The following is a 23,590-nucleotide window of genomic DNA, read 5'->3' as shown; positions in this document are numbered from 1 at the left end:
TAGGTATCCATCATTGGTACTAAAACTAAACTATATGTGTAGCCTTGGGTTTCAGAATCATGAAAAATGTATAGACTACTGTCATGGTTAACAATTTAAAACTAAATATTATGTCTTTTGAATGAGAAACAGTCTTCAAAATGTTCCATATAACAGGAAACTGAAACTCATGAATAGTTCAAGTTCCAGACTGGACAACTGCTTGAGATACATATTTGACACCACAGAATTACATAACAGAAGTCAATGACAAAGTAACAGTTCGTGTTATGGGCATATTTTTGTACGTTTTTAGAGGCTCCATTGAAGTTTCCGGTCACAGGATAATGACAGCATTCCCATCGCGTATACACCTGGACACAGCTGTTTTACTGTAGTTTAACAAGAGAAGCACATGCATGGTGAAGCAGATGACTAGGTACAGGGCACACTTAGCAACATTATTGTTGTTGCCATGTGGAAGAAGCCTACAGCACGTGACCTGGATGGAAATGGATTATGAGTAGTGTGACTGACTTTGATTAGCTGTTTTTACGAATGTATAAGGGTCGTAGCTGATGTGGTGATGTTGACAATGAGGGCTAGGCAGGAGCGGCAGGGAAACGAGGATCATGACAAAACAGCATGGTATTAATAATATTCAGTATTCTGTAAGCAAGTTCAGTGCATGGTCTGTGGACACCACTCAGGGTTAGTGAAGGACAGACGAGGACATTAATTTGATTTTATTCTAGAAAGCAACTAAACTCCTCTCTGTTTCCTGTTCGTTGGCCCTGTTTATCAATGCATGGTTATTAAAAATGATTAGAAAAATGTTAAAGCAGCCAAATGATGCAATTTCAAAATACACATAAGGAAGACATCTGATTGGTTAAAAGAAAATCAAACCATGAATGGCATGCAGTGACTTCTGTTCTGGCCTCTACCCGAGATGACTTGCTGACAGATTTAATTTGAGTCTGGGCTCTGACATCTCTTTGATATTCTTCCCTGCTCATAGAGAAGGTTTTTCCATTTCTCGCTGATTATGGAACTTTCAGAACTGAAGACAAATAAGTAATATCCATCTGCCTGATGTAAGTCAATGTGCTAAAGTAGTATTTATTTCAGCACATCAGGCAAACAAACACAATAATCCATCCATTCATCCATCCATTTTCCTCCTCTTATCCGGGGCCAGGTCGCGGGGGCAACAGTCTAAGCAGGGACTCTGAAACTTCCTCCACCTTGGACACTTCCTCCAGCGTTCCCAGTCCAGTTGAGAGCCATAGTCCCTCAAGCATGTCCTGGATCTTCCCTGCGGCTTCTTTGCGGTGGGACATGCTCGGAACACCTTCCCAGGAAGGCACCTGGAACAGATGCCTGAGACCCCTCCATTCACCACCATCACTTCTTTCATACTAGGCAATATGGGTGAAGTGACTTGCCCAAGGACACAGCGACAGTTTTTGCATCTGGTGCCCCCCTGTGGCACCTGATACTCCCAGAGGTCTCTCATCCAGTTACTAACCACGCCAGGCCTTACTTAGCTTCTGAGATCTGACGGGATCAGGCTTTGACAAGACAGCATGGCCACAATATCTGGAGACACCTCAGAGCAGCTGTGAAATACCAATATATCTTTATGCTCCTCTTCTTCTTATATTAACCATTTAGAGAGGGTGTTGCATATTTATTTATTTAATTACTTTTCCCAGGGAGGCATTTGCATTTTTATCCACTGGCAGAAACAGATAGAGGTTAACCTTTAACCTCAGCAGCATCTCCAGTCAGAAATCATCTGGCTCCTTATATGTGTCATGTTGCATAATAGACTTTGCCAAACAGGTGAGGCCGCTCTGAGTGCTGCTGTCAGAGCAGAGAGTGTAAACACAAGCTGATGGTTACTGCTTGACTTATGATCCTTTCAGAGCTAAATCCACCGGCACCACACTCATTTTGCTCTGTCAGTCTTAGCAATGTTTCAATGCACTCGCCTCTCATCCTGCTAGCACCACCACAGTGAAAACGCTTACAGTGCTATCATATTTATGAGAAGGACTGAAACAGAAAATCACATATGCTAATCTTAAGCCAAAAGGCCAGTGTGCTCAGTCCACTCAACTTTTGGCCTTTAGAAAAAAAGAGTGTTTTGGAGATGCAGAGCCTCCGACATTTTTGGAGCAGATGTGCAGCAAAAATGCAAACAAAATATCCTTTTTGATTAGGGCAGGAACGTGAGCCAGCTGGGTCTGCCCGCTCTGCACAAGAGTTTGATTCACTAATAGTTGTTAATGTTCCTTGTTGACTTAGCCAAGGCTTGTTGCTGCTCTGACCCCAGAGCTGTTTGGGTATATGGTTTGAGGCGCACCAGCACACTGCTTCCAAGTTTTCTGTGTGCACATGAACATTCAGCTTTTATTGATATTTATGCGTTCAGACATTTTTAATCCTGACCTATATAAACCCAATAGAGTACTTTACAGACACATTGAGAGTCATTCAGGTTTTATTTTAGGGTGAGAAGGGTGCGCACAGTGCAGACTGCAAAGAGTGTACACTGTGTTTGAATGCCTAAGACATTAACCAAAATAACTGCTATACTATCCTCAGGCTGCCCACAAGCTATTGTACACATAACTCTATATCTGCAAACTTTATAGTTTAATCCTTATGGAGTTTAGATCTGCTTATTACTAAGATAATCACAGATTGGGTTCATAATAAAAAAAATGATCATGCCCCATGTATCTGATATCTCATAAATCAAAATTATCATTAAATATCTGTATTTTCTATGTTTTTACTCTTAATTCTAAAAATGTTTTGCCTTGAAAATGCCTTTAAATGTTGGGGATGAAAATGGCAGGTAATGATGACGAAGGTTTGCTCACATTTTGAAAGCAAACACACCTTTGAACAACACACAAGGTGAAAGGTGGCAGTGTCCGCGCTGAATCCAGACCTTTACTGCAGTACCTCAGGATTTTTTTTTGGAGCGAAAGGACGTTCATAGCGACCTCCTTAAGAAGTTTAGACTGAAAGAGGCTGTTTTTGAAAAACTGGAGCCCTTCAGCTGAATCCCATATGTTTTCTTTGGCAGCACGCTGCTGTCTGCTTGGCCGTGCTGATGCGGGATATTAAACTGATGGAACACAGGACTCTTGATCCCTTTTGGAGGGTCGAACTCAGGTACCTCCTGGCTCTCTCTGTGCCCAACACCTGCCCACCATTGTCTTTTTAGTATCAAAGAACTGCAAGGCTAAAAAGTGCTGTCTCACCAATCAACTTTACCCAGACTGGAGGTGGCAGAAAGGACTCTCAAAGCTTTTAGGCTTGCATAATACAACTGTGGCTTCTAGAACCCTTGTTTCCACACTAATTATGGCAGAGTTTTGAAAGAGACATTCATCAGGCATGCCATCTCTGTAGCTTTGGATGTGTTTTTCTCATACTTTCTTTTCTTCACAGAGATGCAGAAAAATAATTGGGGACCACATGAATACAGTTTCAAATGCAACTGACCTTATGTTGAGCACCTTGGATAAAAACAACTCAGTATATTATACAGCTTAGTTCAAATGTACCAATCAATCTCATCTCCGTCAATGTCAACTTATATGAAATCTATAAGATTAAAGTTATAAGAGCCTTAAGGCAATAACAGGCCTACAGTTTGTTACATACAGTATATTCAGCTATATGTAGAGAATTAGATCCAATAGAAAATATACTAATGGATATTTCAGCTTTACATTTTCAGAATTTCTCCATGTATAATATAACAAGTGGGTCATTTATACACGGCAAAGAATAGATGTGCTGATTGAGGAACTGTGAAGGTATTCATTATAAAAATTACAGTACATCATTGATTAAATAAGACCTGGAGTGCTGGAGAGAGAGAGGATAACTTAGTATTTAGTGTAGATTATAGTGTAAAATCATCTATATCGTACATGTAAAGAACCTGAAACACTTCAATATTATTATGCCCTAATGCACGTTTAATGACTTTTTTTTATATATATAAATTAAATATATTGTTCATATTAGACTATTTATTCATTTATTCATCTCAGTGACCCGCAACCCACCAGGGGGTCCTGTTCCTCACCTCGGAGAACCCATGTCCATGAGCTGTAGTCATTTAGTCATTGAGTTGTTTATTTGCTCAATGGTGTCTTAGTCAACCTAATTTTATTAGGATTAAAAGAATTTATGTAGACCCCATCAGAAGCATGGAAGGACTTTTGGAAGTGATTGGTTGGTTTAATGTGCTTTTTCACTGTTCTCAGTATGTTATACAATGTTGTACAGGTATACACTAAAAGTTTTTGCCAGCACCATGTTGGGTCCCTCTTTAGTCATCCAAGAATTTCATAGCCGAGTAAAGGCCATGTTCTTATGATTCATAAATCAATATCAATAATGTTGCTTCCATAAAATTGTATCATTCAAGCTAACCAGTGTTGTAGTATGTATAGTATATAAATCGGTACATTTTATTGTGTAGTCATTGAATTGTTAAAAAAAATAATAATTATTTATTTTATTATTATTTTTTTTTGTAAATATCTTTTCCATCACTAATGCTGTTTGCCTCTTAATATGTCCCACATGTCTAACCCTGAAATGTACAAGTCAATAAACAGCCCATATCCCAAGGTCAGAGATAGACATCATTATCAAAAAGGCACATACAGTATATAATTACTGCCCCATGGGTCAAAATAATTGTTTCTTTGGTATGCCTAAAATATGGAGAGTGATTCTTGGTGTAGGTTAAGCCTTAAGATCTTAATCCCCAAAGCGTATATACATTGTGGGGCTGACCATTTGGGGAGCAGTCCCATGAAATGAGAGGGTGATCGATATTTTCATGCTTCTGTAGCTCTCTTTGTGTGTGCTTGGTGAAGGTTATTGTTGTTCGGTGAAAAAATCATGTGGCTAAGTGATAGAGGTGCTATTGTGGTGTTTTGTACTGGCTGTCTGTGCTCAGTGTCTGGCTGCAATGTGGCTGTGAGCAGTGTTTGTGCAAGTTCACACTTTTCATGAACTAGTTCAAAGTTCAGTTCACACTTGTTCAAAGTGAATAGTTCACGTTCATAGTTCACAATTTTTATTTTGAACTAGTTCAAAGTTCAGTTCATTTTATATTTAGATGAGATCTGTAAATGAAAGGCTGCATTTATTTTTCAAACTGACTTCTAGTTTACCACAACTTTACAAGATCCACTGTTGGACAAGTGACTTTAAAACTGTAATGTGTTATTTATGACTTGTTACTGTCATTTCAAAGTAATTTGTTACATTACAATATTACTGTATTTAAAATGTAAAACTGTAAACTTTAATTTACTCTCACCAAAAGAACTGTTAAGATGCTGAACTTTTGCGCCGTATATGGACTGAACCAGGACTGAACCAGGACTAAACCAGGACTAAACCAGGACTAAACCAGGTCTAAAACAGGACTGAACCAGAACTGAACCAGGTCCAAACCAGGACTAAACCAGGTCTAAACCAGGACTAAACCAGGTTTAAACCAGGACTGAACCAGAATTGAACCAGGTCTAAACCAGGACTAAACCAAGACTAAACCAGGACCAAACCAGGACTAATCCTAGACTAGAACTTGGAATCTAGGACCGCCCCTGAGAGAACCCCGAGTGCGATCGGGCGTCAGCTGCGTTTAGCTCGGTGGAGCGCGGACTTCTGCGTCGGTCCTTTCGCTCAGGATCACGGTCTACGCGGGCGCACCTCCGGCGTTTCACCGCTGCTGATATCGCGGTGAGCAAATTTGCAAATAGCAAATTTGTATGAAGAAAAACGAAAAACCCACCATTTCAATCCAGGTTAAAAAAGCATTGTGACGCGCGTTACTGACATATGTACCAAGTAAAATAATATGCGCGCGGAGCAGCACGTCCTGTGCGTGTAGATTTCAGAAAATAGGAGCCATCCTATTTTTTGACGCTCTACACGAGTGTAGGCGCGTATCCCCGTCAAAATACACAGAGAGCATGTATCTATTGTTGTATTTGTGCATTTACCATCAGCACATTGTGCTCCCTGGGCAGTTGTGTATCATGTGAAAGAGCCCAGATCCACATAGACTGTTAATTAGTGCTTTGAAATTTACTTTTGAAATCCTTGCGTTTGCCGTGGTCAGCCTGTACAGAGGTAAATACAAGCAGCTAAACGCGCCCAGTCAAGTTTGATTGACTTCCCATTGAGAGACACAAGAGCCCGTACGTTCCGCTAAAGCTGCCGGTGGAGTTGCCTTCGCGTTGACACGCGGCTGTGGTTTCGCGAGGTGAAGTTCGAGCAGATCGTCACTCATCAGGTGAAAACAAATTCCGACGTTTAACTAAACCCCAACAGTGACGTACGTCGTTCATCACACATAATTTGAACAAATTCACGTTCAAGTTCTTGATTTACAAAAGTGTTGCGTTCAGTTCAAAGTTCACTGAAAAATGAACGTGTTCAATGAACGCGTTCTTTTGAACGCGTTCATGCACAACACTGGCTGTGAGTACAAAGAGACTGGATGTGAAAACACTTGATTCAGAACAGGCAACTAGTCCCACTCAAAAGCTAGCTTATTGGTTAGAGTGCTCCCCACCAATCCAAAGGTCAATGGTTCAATGCTCCAACCAGTGCTGTTGTTGTGGCCTTGGGCTAGTCACTGCACCCACCTTGCGTGTGCAGATGTAGTGCGGTTTTCCACCTCTAAGTGTGCAGAGTGAATAAATAATGACATTGCTACACTGTAAGTCTAACTTGTTTAACCATCCTTGAACAGACAGCTCTGAAGATCACTGGAGATCCTATATGCTCAACCCTGTCCCTGTACGAGCTCATGTAGACTAGCAAGATCTATAGAATTCCCTTACGTAAAACACAAACACTTGTTTGTACCTCAGTCTATTAAACTAATAATAATGCCTTGCTCTTGTAATGTGCTTTACAGGCTTGTCGAAGCCTCTCAAAGCGCTCCGCTGTCATTATTCATTCACTCCACACTCAGTGATGTTAAGCTACTTTTGTAAACAGAGCTGCTCTCCGCCAGTTATAATTCACACACACACACTTTCATACTAGGTAATGCGGGTTAAGTGTCTTGCCTAAGAACACAACAACAGAATTTGATACAAGCTGGAAATGATCCTCTAACCTTCATGTCGGGGGACCACTAACCACTGAGCCACTGTTGCCACTAATTAATCAGCATAATAGACTTACACATGCAGTTATGTCAAGACTGAGTGATCTAATAATGAATAATTAATCATATTTATATTCATATTTAACATACATATGTTTAAATGTCTTTTTTTCTTATGCTATATCCTGTTAAAATAATGCTACTGACCCTCCAAGCCAAATTTCCCCACTAGAAGACAATAAAAGAAACCTGAACCTATAATATCCATATATTATTTAACATCCCCTTTAAACACAAAGATAATACAGATTCCCACTAACTAATTATCAAACTTGGACTGAAAAAGTTCTGTTTTATTTTTAAGCTCCTGTCATTGAAGAATGCCCTAAAACTTGTCTTATGTTCCTTTACTGACCTCTATTGGCCAGACTTATAAAGAAAACATTTCTTAGGATTTCAGATGTTCAAAAAACTATTTAGTGAGTGCACAGTGTAAACTGTGTTATCTTTAAGCCATCTTTTCTATTGACACCATGACTTTCAAACAAAGATCTGGTCCTTCACATATTGCAATGAAGAGAAAAGTAAGTGCAGTTTAAAATCTTCATGTACTGTGTAAAGCTACTAAAATAAAAGCATGACTGCAAGGATGTGGGGATAAGTATATGTGTGTAAGATTGTAATCATCCAGCTACTCGCATTTCTTCATAATGGGTGATAAGCCAAAAAATCATATCTCGGGTTTCTAAGAGTCACTTTAGTGTAATTGGTCAAGTATCTGTCTCTCATTCAGAGACTAATAGGAGGAGTGGGCAGTAAAAGTGTCTTTTTTTAGAGACGCATTAAAGTTCTCGTATGATAATGCCATTTACTAGTACTATGTGTAGATATAATTTCATTGTATTTTTTTTGCCCAAGATCCTAATAATTGTGAGAGCATTTTCCAGCACTGCACCATACCTCTTTTTAGTTGACTAATCAATGCATAGTGAGGATTAAAACTGTAAACTGTCCTATAGTATTGACCAGTTGCAACAATCTCATGTGTTGAAACCATGGCAAGGACAGAACGCCTTAAAGCAGACCTATGCTGCAAAATTGACTTTTCAGAGCATTAAACCATGTTAGAGTTGTGATTTGGAGTGATGTTTGAGTGATCTTTAATCGCTTATTTTCAAGACGCCAAGTTTCATATTCATTGCTGTAAATTTTCTAGTCAGAAACCCAAGTTTCAGTCCCTTTTGTCCTCTTATATAAATTCTCTAAATTACTGCACAAATCCCAAAGCCTTGAAAACAAAAGCACTTTGTATGGAATTTGAAATATGAATGTATTTATTTACTTTTCTACATTTGTACATGCACATTTATATATTTACACTGTGATGCATATGTGTGTTATTAATTGCGCTGATCGAGCCCTGTGAGCATATGAACTCTTAAGCCTCCAGCAATGTTTTTGTTTATACCATTGTATATTACATTGTTTATTTGAAATAATAAAAAAAAAAAAAGAAATTTTCAAGACGCCATTTTTTTTTGCCAAGAGAGAAACAATAATCATATATACTACATACACATTGTAAACAACAATTTTGCTAATCAACACCCATTTTCACCTGTATACAGCCACTACTATGTGCTTAATTAAGTCTCCAATTTTGCGTTCTTAAAACAGTGATAAGTGCAGGATTCAGTAGTATTTGCCAATCATTTTGGTAAAAATTAAAAAGAAAATCCATTTCTTTTTAGTGTGATTGTACCTGTCCATCTTACAGTCCCTGACAAAAGTCTTGTCGCTTATCCATTTTGTAGAAACAAAAGCTTATAACCTGACTTTAAATTAATCGATTGGTTTTAGAAATGTCTCATATGAAAGCTAAAACCCTCCCAAATTATGCTCAATATACTAAAATAAATTTGCTTCACTGAAGAAAGATTGATCATTTAATGAACACAGAAAGGTCAGATTTTGGCAAGACAAAAGTTTTGTCGCCTACAGAAAATTGAACAAATAATTTACTTCAAATACAAAAATATGTTGCATAACGTCAGTGAATTAAGTAGTGGTGCTGTGAGATCCATATTTAATATCTTGTATGACTTCCATGAGCTTGAAGGACTGCATCCATGTGGTTCGACAATGATTCATACAATTTGTTGATGAAGTCTTACATGCCTCCCAGAGTTCATCAAGATTCTTTGGTTTTGCCTTCCATGCTTCCTCTTTCATTCTACCCCACACATGCTCAATGATGTTCATGTCTGGTGACTGGGCTGGCCAGTCCTGGAGCACCTTGATCTTCTTCACCTTGACAAACTTTGATGTAGAGATAGAAGTATGCGATGGAGCACCATCCTGCTGCAAAATTTGACCCCTTTTATGGTTGGGAATGTAAGAGGTAGCTAATATGTCTTGATATTTTAGGTTATTGATATTGCCTTCCACCCTGCAAATGTCTCGCACACTCCCATAATGGAAGTAACCCCAGGCCATGATTTTTCCGCCACCAAACTTAACTGTTTTCTGGGTGAATCTTGGATCCATGTGGGCTCCAGTAGGTCTCCTGCAATATTTGCGGTGGCTGTGATGTAATTCAACTGAGGATTCATCAGAAAAATCCACCTTCTGCCACTTTTCCAGTGTCCATCCTTTTAGCAGGCTGTGGGCCTTGGCAAATGCCACACAGTTTTTTAATTGCCTTTTGTTTAGTGCTGGTTTCTGTGCACTGATTCGACCATGGAGGCCATTTCGAGACAGAATTCTACAAACTGTTCTGGTTGACACAGGGACTTGAGGTGACCAGGCCTGGTGGAGTCTGCTGCAGTGGAAAAGGGGCTGGCCGTGGATTTTCGAATCAACAAACGGTCCTCCCGAGCAGTTGTCTTGCGGGGTCTGCCGGACCTGGGCTTGTCAAAAACATCTCCAGTCATTTCAGATCTTTTTCTTATTCTTTGTACTTGACGCTGAGACACATTGAAGGTGTCAGCCACCTCAGCAGTGGATCTGGTCTTCAGCCTCTTGATAATTAACGCTTTGGTCTCAGGGTGGATCTTAGGCATGTTGTCAGAGGTCAAGTTGCAGTTGATGTGAAGGTCTGGTGTGCTGGGGTTCTTTTTATACACACCCACTAACTGATTGATCAATAACTGATCACAGGTGAGGCTGTAATCTAGGATTGGGTGCATCATATGACAAGGCGACAAGACTTTTGTCTTGCCAAAATCTGACATTTCTGTGTTCATTAAATGATCAATCTTTCTTCAGTGAAGCAAATTTTAGTATATTGAGCATAATTTGGGAGGGTTTTAGCTTTCATATGAGACATTTCTAAAACCAATCGATTAATTTAAAGTCAGGTTATAAGCTTTTGTTTCTACAAAATGGATAAGTGACAAGACTTTTGTCAGGGACTGTAGATGCTAACAGCTGTACTGCTTTTGGTTGTGATGGCTTTTACGGCGATGTCAGCTCCCATTGGGCATCACAGTTTTCCAACTCGGACGTCAGCAGGCATGTTTCTTTTATTAAGTTGTTTTAGATTAACATTGCAATTTAAAATGTCCAAATTATAACATAATGTTCATGGGTGTAATATATTACAACTATATAGCAGATTCTAAACACCATAAGTCTTCTTTAAGTGCTTGTCTGCGGTCTGTGGTAAACTATGTCCCATGTGCCACTGAAATTTTAATAATTATGTATCATGTAACAAAGTACATGCAGATATACTTGGCATGAGTTCATTGGTTAGAATGAATAAATGAGGCAGAGAAATAATGGTCTGTTTTAACTTTTGTCTGAAGTTTATATATTATTAAAGACATATTATGCTTTTTCCCCAGATATTATTGCCTAGATAGTATTGAATTGTACCATAAATAGAGCATCATTTTACAGAACAGGAACACTTGAACATGAATTAATCAATTAAAATGCAACTTGAAGTTAGTGACTGGTGGGGGAGCATCATTGTAACAAGGTTTAAAGCTTATAAAAGTTGAGTTTGCATAATATACTGGTAGCTATGACATGAAGTACAGCCATATACTTGAATTATAAGTTAGTTAAAAAAATTTGTGACTTATTATCATCTTCATGCTTTTTCTTAGACATAAGATCATCATTTATACAAATGCAAAGCTGTGATATAATGTGAATAGCCTCTAAATTGGGATGTCAATGTTTTTGTTTTATTGTGTTCATCTTGTTGTTTTGGGATATTGTCTGTTTATGGAGAATTCAGTCTGCATTAAGCACTTCAAGACATTGTTGTTCAATTACTCATGAGAGCTTGTCAGCTTTGAAAACACCCAACAGCATTAGAGACAAAAGACATAAGAGATGTCTTACAGTGATCCAATAAGAATAACACAAAAGCCTGTGGCTTTGCATAGCAAAGTGGCACCAAATAAGAGGTTTTCTTTTGCCTAATGCCTTCCTTCACTGTGGTTTTGCATAGATGCCAAATTTCATCAGTTGCTGTATTGATTTAATTTTGTTTTCTGTTTTAGGGTTGTTGTTGTATTGTCTCCAGTTTTGTTTGAAAATCCATCAGTTCAAACAGACTTCTATAAAGAGAAATCTGTAACAGTTCAAACCAGTCTATTATGTGATGGGGTGCCTTGATCAATATGAAAATGTCAGCTGTGTCTCATTACAGCCTGACAGGAGGTTCTCTTCTGTCAGGTTTAAAGATAGAGTATTTCCAGCCCTTTAAGGTTGGACAAACCTGCGTACTCCACTCTTTCATTTCATAGTTTATGCTCATCACAAAAAAGAGCTAAAGAAATCCCTGGCCAGAGGATTGTCTGAAATCAATCTGTCAGCCTTTTTACTTATAAGTGGGTTATATATGAGATATATATATATATATATATATATATATATATATATATATATATATATATATATATATATATATATATATATATATATATATATATATATATATATATATATATATATATATATATATATATATATATATATATACACTGGGCCGATCTTGCCCCCGATAGCATAAGTGTGGGGAGTAGAGCTCTAAACAAGAGGTGTGCCGTGCCTGAACAGGTGGACTGGAGCAGACTGAGGGCGTGGTGTGGTGTGTTCAGTGAATTGCCAGAATCGTAAAAAATAAATATTAAACTAGGCCACTGAAAAACAATATTCTCAAGACTTCTTTTATTTAGAAATATATTTGGATGATAAAAGCTTAACATCTGGATACCCTTCCGCAGCAGAGCACAGTCCCTCAAATGCTTCTTGTATCGGCCTAGCACTGCTCTGTAGTTTGGTTTGATCTGGATCTGTACAAAAGCTGCTCATTCACATGAGGCTGTTTACAGCGATGTCCTAAAGTGTGTTTTCTTACCCTGTCTGCGCTTCTAATGCTGTGATGTCGGATTTCCTCACATCCTCGTGTCCTTTCTGTCATCAGCTCCATTTAACTTTGTGACCAAATTATTCCCATTGTGCCACCGTGGTTTGTTTATAAAGTTAGTCGCCAGTAGGTAGACTACCATCAGAACTGTAGAAAACTACATAGAGCCATGGAGCGGCCAGACAGACAGACAGAGCAGTAAAATCAGAAACATTTATATAACAATAAACTTATTCCATAATCTGCAAGACATCCGCCTGTATGGGATGAAATGTAGTGGACACCCGTGAGGCGAGAATGTGAGCGGTCAACAGTAGCAGTGGTGGACATTCGTACCTCAGGTGAGAGATGCAGTAGTGGCAATGGGGTAGGCGAGAGTGGGTGCGACCAGGGGGAGAGCAGCGGTCAGTTGGTCTGCTGTGGGAAGGGGAGCACATGAGATAGACACTGGCCTGCTGCTTAATGGGAGGCAAACAAAAGGAAGAATGCAGAGGAAACTAAAAAGGTTGATGTGTGTAGTAGGACTGACAGGGGCGCACGTGCGTGTGAGAGGTTCACATGTGCGTGGAGTGTACAGAACACAAACCCAGCCAGTTCTGACATGGCCCAGCCAAAATTCCATACTGCTGGAGTTGTTTTATTGTACCCATATATAACTTTTCTAACACCCCTATGTGCTGCCTCGTAATGAGGCAAAGACTACAGACATTAGCCAGACTGGCAGTGATTTTAGATGCTACAGCGGTCACAGATTTTTTCAGATGCCGTCACCATATATATACTTGTCCTGTCCTACTAGAGCCTCCAGCAACAAAGTACAGCCCAACCTGGAAATGCCTCCTCCTTAACGCTAGCGCTAGTGTTAAGCATGGGGCCCACTCTGTTTTTCTTACACTCTGTTCCGCCTTGTGATTAGGGCTGTAAGAATAACAACAAAAATTAATCAACGCGGTACTAAGAGGCCCACTGCAGTGCATGTTGGGCCACCACGATCACTGCATGAGACCAACATGACCTGACCCAGAGTCGTGCACAGGTCCATTTTTAGAGACCTGCACCCACCCAGACCAATTAACATTCCACCCGTTACCGCCTGTGCCCATGATAACCCAGGACTAACCCAGGACTAACCCAGGACTAACCCAGGACTAACCCAGGACTAACCTAGGACTAACCGAGGACTAAATTGCGCCCGTGTAGACCTTCTGGTGACTACAGGCGGAGCATAGAGGATGGTGCCGCACGGAGGTAAGAGCCGCCGTCGTCCCTAACTGCGACAGCCCTACTTGTGATGTCATATGGTAATGCCGGAAGTGTGTACATTCAGTAGAATCATTTGGATAATTTTAGCCCTGGAATTGCCAATTTCTACTAAACAAAAGGTACACGGTAGCTGTGAACTTGAAAACTACACACAAGGTGGAACAGAGCATTTTGAGCTTTGGAGATGTAAACAGACTAATAATAAAGGCTTACTAAACATGTGTGAATGAAACACAACTCCACGTATGTTTTTGAGGGGGTAACAACATTTTAACATGGCTTCAGCTCGCAAGAGTCAATTTTGCACAATACAGGACCTTTAAGAATTTTGTTATTTCACAGAGTAAGTGAAAATTGTGTTATGAATTGGACTTTCCAATGGTGGACTTTCTATATTTACTATATCACTTTATGATTGCTTTTGTTATTAGTGACATAAATATTTGTCATGTTTACCTAGAGTGACATGTCTATGTTTAAATCCTAAAATGCCATCTGTTGTGTGACCCTATAATCACTTAGAATTAAGGATTGACTTTCAAATAACTATAATTAATACAAATAGTTTTTGACATGTTTCAGCAAAAAATTATGAGCTGCCACCAAAACACATGCAAGTATCAGTTTGACTATTATGCTAATTCAGTAATTGGCTCAAATCATTTCAAAGTGGAATAATTTTGTTTGATTACTTTTTTGATGCATGGAAGTAAACTGCTAACTTTTGGCTTGTGTGATTTCTGTGTGGTGATCATGAGGTGAGAGCTACATCGGACCTTACAAAGAACAGACTAAAAAGTGCAATGCTGTGATTTGGGATGTGACTACAGACTCAGTCACGGCTGGATAATCCATTGACCTTGCTCCTAAATAGTTGTGCAGAGGAGGCGTTGGTGATGGCATTGGACATGGCAACACAACGTGACATTGTGTGTCTAAGCATACTGTTTACAGTGAGTGTCTAAGCTGGGCCTGCAGGAGCTAGATAAATACATTTGCAAGGAATAAGCTGAAGAGCAAATCCAAGTTTGACAAACATTTTAAGCATTTTAAAAGTCAGACAAGATTGCCACAAGTGTAACAGTCATCTACCATGCATAACATTGTCACTTTTTAATGGGTTATGCACCTAATGAACATCTGCTCTGAGTATTGGCCAACATATTACACAGTACAGGTTTTATCTCATGCTACTTCAATCACTTTTGATACTGAGCACTGCCGACAATTATAATAATTGGCTGACCGAGTCTTATCACATATTTATTCTTGACTCTTCCCTCTCCTATAATACAGGAGCTTGATGCCTAATACTTCTCCCATATGCTGCTGTAAAATAGTGTGAGACCACTCCTCTTGATTGGTGCCAGACAATGTGTCTTTAAAATGCAAACTGGTCCTAGACCTGTCATGATAATTACTATATTGCTTTATTGTTCATTATATGAAATTATGCACACAATATATTGTAGGGCTCAATATTGTTTCCCGCAGGAAATTTGTTAGTCAAGGTGGTGTTAATTTTATGTAACATTTGAGCTTTACAGGGTAGAATAAATAACTTCTACTAATTTTCAGTTCACTCTGTTATGCATTTGTTTTAATTCATGCTACTGTCTATTTAAAAAGTTTTCTGGGATTATCCTGCTTTGTGTCAGTGGCATACATTTGTTTCAATATTATTGTCTAACAATATATTGTACTTCAGAATTTGTTATGTTGACAGGCCTACATGGATTCACTTGTCAATGATCAGAATACTGCTCTTGTATTCTTCACGTGCTGCATATCAGGCTGTGAGGCTGGCACCAGGTGTCACCTGCAGATCCCTTTGAATGCTCTGTTGCTGTAACACTCCCACATGACTCACATGACCTTTTGATTATCTACACTCTATGCACTCACTGGCTATGTCACACATGCACATATATTAAAGCATAGGGCATGTCTCTGTGTCCAAGCACACTGATGCTTCATTTGGATTCATGTACACTTGTTTGTGTATAAAATAATCTATAAACAAGTCAACTGGTATTTTTATGAATGTATTTATGTAGTATATTTCTGAATACATTCAAAGTTTTTTATTTAGGATCCCAAGTAGCATTGTTATTTGCACACTGAGCTGGTAAAGCAAGCTCTTCCTCTATAAACAAAAATGGTGTCTAGTATTAATTAATCATTAACTTTTCATCTAACGTCCTTTCATAAACAGCACCTGTTCACTGTGCCTTTAGGTTCATGCTTTTAGACGGATTTCATACCATGCTTCATTTCATTTTTGTCCCACAGATTGTTTTATCATTATGCCAAAAACACCATGTGCACATTTCAAGTTAAAGCCTGTTTCGAGTGTGCTTTCATGCATCAGCTAAGAAGCAGCTCTGTGTGCTCGCCTAAATGCCACAAAAGCCTCTCCAATGAATAAACATAATTAGAAATAAAATTAGTAATGTTGCTTTAACCATTTCCTCAAATAGTGTGACACATGTTGAGGATCCAGCATTACATGGATAAATGCACATATAATTACACATATCGGTTTACATTCTTATATCAAGGGTGTTTGGTGCTGCTTGAGGCCAGGCAGAAAAGATGCACAGCAATAATAAAAAGGCCTTGGGTTAAAGAGAGGTGTTAGTTTCAGTACATGCTCCAATATTGTGGTGCCTGATACACCTTTGCTCCATCATTTGTCAGAGATGAGATCCACATTTCGTGAGTTATTGTGTTACCTGGTCTTTTATCCGGTACAAAGTAGACATGACTATCCACTGATTGCACAAAATCTGTGAGTTGCAGGTAGCCTTCAGAAAGCAATTTAGTTTCAATGTATTGTTAACATTGTGAACCCATGGCCAATTACCTCCTGTGGTTTGTTGGGAAATAAGCTTGTAATTGCAATCCAATCATAAAATGGGCAAGAATTTTGGTCAAAATGTGGTGTTTTGTGGCAACATTATCCATGTTGCCGGAAATGTTGCCCTAGCAACAATGAAATGTATTATTGCCATTTATATTTTTAAAATCAAATGTGTTGTTTTAATAAGCACAAAAGGCTATCTGGCTTGTATAGTAATGACTAATAAATGGAATGCAGTTACATAAGAAAGGTATGTGTACTGATATGTACTGTTCAGAAATCATATGATGCCAAGAATTTAATTAGCCTAATGTTGTATATTAAACACATTATGTATACATAGTGCTCTTCATTAACATGAGAATCTTATGAATTCCTGTTAAACTGTATAGGCACAGCTTCTGGGGCCTGTTGGCAGTGTGGGTGAAACAGGATGATGAAGAGATGATGAGAAATTGTCAGAGATCAGACTCAATGTTACCCTGCATATAGTGTGACCTAAGCACAAGGCCGGCTCGGCAGTATTCACTGCAAAGAGAACAGCAGAGCTTGATATTGGATCGTACCACAGTCATCATGATAAAGCTTTGAGTTAAAATCATTCAGCAGTTTCCTCAGCTCTTTTTGACACTCTGCTCTTGTGTTTCAGGCTGGCATGATCCGCACAGACTCTGATGAGTACTTCATAGAGCCGTTGGAAAAAGGGGCTCAGGAGCTGGAGGACCAGGGAAGAGTCCATGTGGTTTATAGGAGGTCAGCTGTTCTCCAGGACAGTGATGCCTCTGCGGACCATCAGCAAACAGGTACCATGGCCAGTGTAAACGCTACTGTACTCTTCAGGCACGTAGCTGACATCCAAAATAGTCTTTTCACCTTTATTAATGCTAAATGTCATAACTGCTTTACAAGGGCCACATTTGGTCTTCCTATTGGAAGAGGTACCTCATGAGTGCTTCTTCAGACCCCTGAAAGCTTGTAGTTGCATTTGTACTAACCATAGAAAATAGGGTTTTGTTATTACTGGGAACAGTAATAACTGCTACTTAGATACTAATTCAGTGTCTACTGTGAAGAAGCAGATCATGTTGAGTAAATATCATTATTTATGTCACACATGCTTAATTTGCTATTTAGTATTTTTGTTGTGTATAAATAAAAGGCAAAGATTCAACAGGTGCTGATATAGCACGGCAGAAGGGTGGTGGCATTGCATGTGTGAAGTACCATTTGGTACAACAATTCCTCATGTCCAAAATGTGTCCCATACTACAATCAACACACGCCCTTATTACAACAAAAAATAATGAGTAAATGAAATCTTTCCATAAAAAGATAATTGAACAGGAGTGACAAATGTCAGAGGACCAGTGGTTTTACTGCCTCCAGGGGAGTAGAATAATTGCTGAGATTGCTTCATTTAATTAATATTTGTCACTAAAAGTCAACAGCCTGGAATCGACAGAGCTGTCATAGACCATTCATTTTCTGCTTCATCTGTTTCTTTGACAATGCAATGTTTGACTAATTAATAAAAGCAAAACAACAATATAAAGCTTCAGTGATGGCACCAATTGCTGGCATTATTGAATTGGCACTCATGACACAGATATGACAAATCTTAACTGTCAAGTCTAAAATTTGTGTGAGAGAACTGTGTGAGAATTGTCTGATAAGAAACCACAGTAACATAATGAGGACATGGAAACTCTGCAGATTTCAACACAGAAAATTATACTTATTTTCTTTGCTTTTGTATTTTAGCATGGTTTGCATGTATTCTTGTTGTATCAAGTGAAAAACTGTTACCTATCAGGCTCACTCCTTAAACCCTGCATTGACTTGGTTGTAGTTAGAGTCCTTCTCTTCTGTTATTCAAAGTGTGGAGATTACGTTCCTCAATGGCCAGTGTTGTGTGAGAAGTGGAAAGATTGCTTCTTTTCCAATTGACCACCGCTGTGGTGCCTTCAAGGATGTCCCACAAATGACATTCTGTTTGCAGGTATACTGACATTCTGAATGCCTTGTAGGCGCTTGGATAAATGTTATGGCATACTGTTGACTAAAGGCTGTTTCCTGTGTCTTCTGAACTTAACTTTGATTATTTACAGTATTGACAGTGTGGTAGATCAGGTTCAATCAGGTTTAAGCATTGATCTTTTGTAGGGTAAATAAAAAGTAGTTTGTGTAGGAAGAGAAAGAGTGTGCATTGCGCACGGTTGGTCTCTGAGATGTGCTAAATGGGTCAACATCCTCTGTGAACAGGCTCCTTAGTGAGAGATCCAGGGACGGACATGACAGGCATGCAATGTTTTATGTGTTGATTTATAACAAGGAGGAAGGAGGAGTGTATTTTACATAAGAGCAATATTATAAGTTACAATATATTTAAATTTTGCTGCTAAAAGTTTAAATGGTACCTCTGTAGATGCTTGATACTAGCTCTCCAAAGACAATGATAAATTCTAGAGATGGGCTGATATAACACTGTTCTATTTCCATTTTGACTCATTTGTTTTTGTATTGAGTATCAACATGGACAAATCTGTATCATTATTGACCTTTACCTTCTTTAGTGCAAAACTTGTGATTGTATGGCTGTGTCGCTGAGTGCAGGGGTCCCCAATCAATGTGCCAGGGCCCAAAGCCAGGTTACAGACCATCCAGCATCGGGCACCAGAAGAAAAATACATCCTCTCTTTTATAGTCTGTCCACATGTATTTGCTTTTACTCTGAATATGTAAATTAAATTTATGAACAGCACACATGAGTAATACTTTTTTTTTTTTAATGCATGGGTTAGAGGTTGTGTGTTTTTTTTTGCACTATTGTTTGCAGTCTCATCCCCTTCCTCTGGTCCCTAAAGAAAAATGTTTAGTAAAGGTTCTTATGAGAAAAAGGAATGCCTCAGTCGATATAGAATCTGATATACAGTATATGCTTGGAATAAGGACAATGTAACAACCGGCTTTTATTAAACTTAAGGTCACTTGGCTGTGCTATGTTCTACTGTGTGAGTGTTGGAAGTCTTTTACACCTTCTACTGCATGGAATTGGAACCATCTTTGTACATGTAGATGAATACATCCAGTGCCAGATGACAAGATCCTTTATTTCTTTGCCATAGATTTGTTTACATTTGTTTACAGCATCTTCAGCTAAGACTCAGTCTTGGACACAAACAAAAAGAAAACGGCAAAAATACCTCATTGATTTTGCCGTTTTCCAAATCCCCTGGAATGGCATCATAGCTTGTTTACTAAGACATCCCCACACGTGTGTTACCATATGATTCACTCTACATTTTGTGACCTATTAGCATAGCATATGACAGGAGGCCGAGTAGATGTTCTCAGAGGAGAGAATGGCCAAGTGTGGGAACTGTGCCTTGATTCAATCTGGGGATTATCTTTGTTTATTAAATCCAATTCAGAAGAAATAATCTTCCAACTTTCTTAAAAATCCTATGGTTTGAATAATTGATCCTGAAGAAACTAAATCTCTGCTGACACAATGAGAATTCAAATACCATCGATTGGTTCCTGTTTTTCTGTGGAACTAATACTCTTGGTACAATATGCCAAAGAAAGCAAACACAAGCCAAAGGATTACACATGAAAACATGCTAATAATCACACACCACAGCTTTGTTTCTTTGTGCAGCTCCAGTGGACCAACAACATAGTGCAAGGAGAAAGTCAAAAGTCCCCTCCAATCAGACCACTACTGACAAAATCTCATTGATCTCAAATCAGTTTATAAGGCTAATATTTATAAGGAAGGGTGACTAAATAAACTCTGAAGTATATTGCTTTCCACTTACAATATGCTTCTGAGCTTCACATAAAAATGTTTTTGAATCAACCTTGACAGTTTCATCATGTGGTGCACCCCCTGCTTTGGAACAGACCTGCTTTTCTGTCACTCACATTCTGACAAATAGCGCTGAATTAATGCCAAAAACAAGCACAACTTGGATGCAGACTAACCCACTTTAGGCTTCTAAGCCCCATGTGCTGGGCCCATAAACACTACAGTCCATTACTAGTCAAGATGGATTTTTGACTCTCTCCGAGTGAGGACATATTCACCCTAGAGCCTCCAAAAGGCCGATCACGCATATATTCACATACCATGGAGCATGCAGTGAAGGCTTAAAGGCTTCAGTGGGAGAAACGCTCTGACACGCACAATCTTGCTTTGTTTTGATCATTACTGTGTATGTTTACATTGCCTTTGCATAACCTGGACAGGTCAGATTAACTTCCTTTGACTATAAGATTTTCCACCGGATTTCATGAACATTTCAGTCTGTATCTGTAAATTATAGGTCAACCTAATTGACAAATGCAGGTGGACCACAAGTTATTTAGCTGGGGGCTTGTGTGTTCTTTCAAACTAAATATTGTTAGGTCTAATCCCACTTGACCCAAGGGCCTGAACTCCAAGCCCTCTCCTGGATTCCATTTCTTTTGCCCATTGTGTTTTCCATAGACAGAAGAAAGCTGTTATTATCCAGTAAAGCTCACTGATTCACCTTAACCCTGTTTGGGGCTGCCTCCTTCTTTGCTCCTCCAGCTCCAAATCCATCTTGAATTCAAAAATATTTTCAGATGCAGCACTGTTATTGTTGGCATTTAGGGGCTCCGCTACCACAGTGACCAGGTCATTCAGAAAAGGTTCGTTGAGATAAATGTTGGAGGAGTGAGCAATCTTCCATTCACATCTGTCACATTTCTGACCTTGACTTCAACCTGACATCTGATTGACTGAAGTGTTGTTTACGTTGAAATGTAATTCCTGACACTGCTAAGCTGAAATGTGTTAAGGATCGGAACAATACTATCTCAAATATATTCAACAAAGATAACAATGCTAGTTTCATTCTATTATTTAATTGCATTAATGTTGTGAGTTGAATAACACTAACACTTTTATTATTATTATCTTGTTTATGAGCTCTTGTCAGGTTCTTGCCATTACTCTGACCTGGTTATCAGAGATCTTCCATTTTTAGTATGCACAAAACAAAACGTACAGTTAGTCACATTCTATCTTTGAGCACATGCTTAATTATATTAAAGTGTTTGAACAACAATAGAAATGTAGAAGAAATCTCTCGTGGGCTGTGTCGAAATTAGCTGTGCTGCTGGGTCTCGTCTGTGCAGGTGAGCGCTCCTCTCTCAGGGTTCAAAGGCTCATGCAAACAAAAGGGAGTGCTGCTTCTCTCCAAGGGAAGAAAAAACCTGCTCTGAAGCCCAAACAACTCAGATAGAAACAAATGGAAAATGTGCCTGGAATTGGAAAAAGAACCAGTGTTGATGAATTGTCATGCTAAGCTGGCTGCTCATGCCAATGTCTACAGTCTTTAACCCACGTTATTTGGGACCTAAGAAAAATATTTTATTTTTTCCCAAGTAACATTTAACTGTAGATAGGTGGCTTTCCATTCCCAACCCTGAGTGTGTGAATGCAGTGAATGAATAATAATGAATGAATGAATAATGCAATGTGAAGCCAACAGTAAACAGCTTTACATTTATGGTTTCTAGTGCTGTTTTCACTTACATGGTAACATCAGCTTGAGTCTCAGATAAGAGTAACTGGGATAAAGAAATGAGTACACTTTTAAGATATTGCACTTTTTTTCTCTACCACTGCAAATCATCTGCCATGTGCCAAATGTCTACAGATTTGTGTGTTGATCATATCCAAATTGAGCATTATAGCAAAGGCTGTGTTGTCTGTAAATTTGAGGTTTTAAAGTTTTTGACTTTTCAAACTATTTTTAGGTAGTTATTTTAAAATAAAACAGGTGCAGTTAATGAGGTGAAGCAATATAAATCCTATACACTTGTTAGCTATATACATCCTTGCCAGTGTTTATAGAGGGGGTATTATGCTAAATAGATTTTTAAAAAGACTTTCTACCATGTTATATATAACTTTGTTCCATCATCAAAAGCATGCCTTAAGAGGTTTAAAATGTCATCCATGCATGTTTGAGTGTTTTAGTGATTTCTCCCAGGCACTATTTGAAGCCGTAAGATTTCGTGCAATGCTCAGCCCACAAGCCTTTGTCATCTATGCTCCCACACGACAATTCACTATAAATATACAAAAACATGATACAAAACTGTACACAGCAACCTCACAAACCTGATGTGGTGTGCTATAGTTTCTAGTGGAGGGTCCGTCACCTGTTTGTTTCTAGCAATATATCGTTGGTCTGCCTGGAATGTTCCACATTCATGACATTGAACAGCTCTACCTTACATTCAGTTTCAGCTGGTTTGGCTGCTCAAAAATACCTAGAAAAATTGTGAACAGGGTTGCCTCTCCACAGACCTGATCTGTACTTTGATCTGGTTTGGTCTCCATGAAAATAGAAAGGTTTAATGCCATACCGTGAAACATTTCAGACAAAGCAATAACTTTTCCATGAAGAAAAGCATCTGACGGACCCTATACCTGAAATGTTATGCAGTGCACCTTTAACGTTGACACTTATGAAACATGTTGCAATATTGTTTTCTGTGAAATATATATAATCATAATTTCTAAACAATAAAGGGTAACATGGTGATCTAAATTTGTTATGTGTAAAGTAAAATGGCTTTGTTCTGGCTCCGTTGGGTCTACTGTATGTGTCATCATGCCACGTGGTTGAAAGAGCCCTATCCTTACAATATATCAATATCAATTTGAAATCGCAATTTGAATAATTATTCAAAGTCTTTGTGTAATTATCATACACAAAGACTGCAATTTATGGAATAGAATGTCTAAGAACAATAACATATTTGTACAACTGCCTTGTGTTACCCTAGTTTTTGGACCTCTACAAATGTGCTCTGAATGGATAAGATTCATGATTGATTGATTGATTGATTGATAGCATTTATATAGCGCCTTTCAAGATACCCA

The 23,590-nt window shown here is 38.7% G+C and overlaps 1 protein-coding gene across 1 annotated transcript in view; it reads left to right on the top strand.

The window, feature by feature from the left end:
* Positions 1-23,590, top strand: part of adamts3 (ADAM metallopeptidase with thrombospondin type 1 motif, 3) — a 113,769-nt gene that overhangs the window by 11,378 nt on the left and 78,801 nt on the right. Inside the window, exon 4 of the mRNA XM_055161928.1 lies at positions 17,315-17,468. Coding sequence (XP_055017903.1) covers positions 17,315-17,468 — 154 coding nt within the window. The remainder of the gene's footprint in view (positions 1-17,314; positions 17,469-23,590) is intronic.

This window comes from Boleophthalmus pectinirostris, unplaced genomic scaffold, assembly GCF_026225935.1.
Source record: "Boleophthalmus pectinirostris isolate CB_2022bp ecotype Guang Dong unplaced genomic scaffold, ASM2622593v1 HiC_scaffold_4, whole genome shotgun sequence".
NCBI lineage: Eukaryota > Metazoa > Chordata > Actinopteri > Gobiiformes > Gobiidae > Boleophthalmus > Boleophthalmus pectinirostris.
This window is presented reverse-complemented; position numbering and strand designations above follow the sequence as displayed.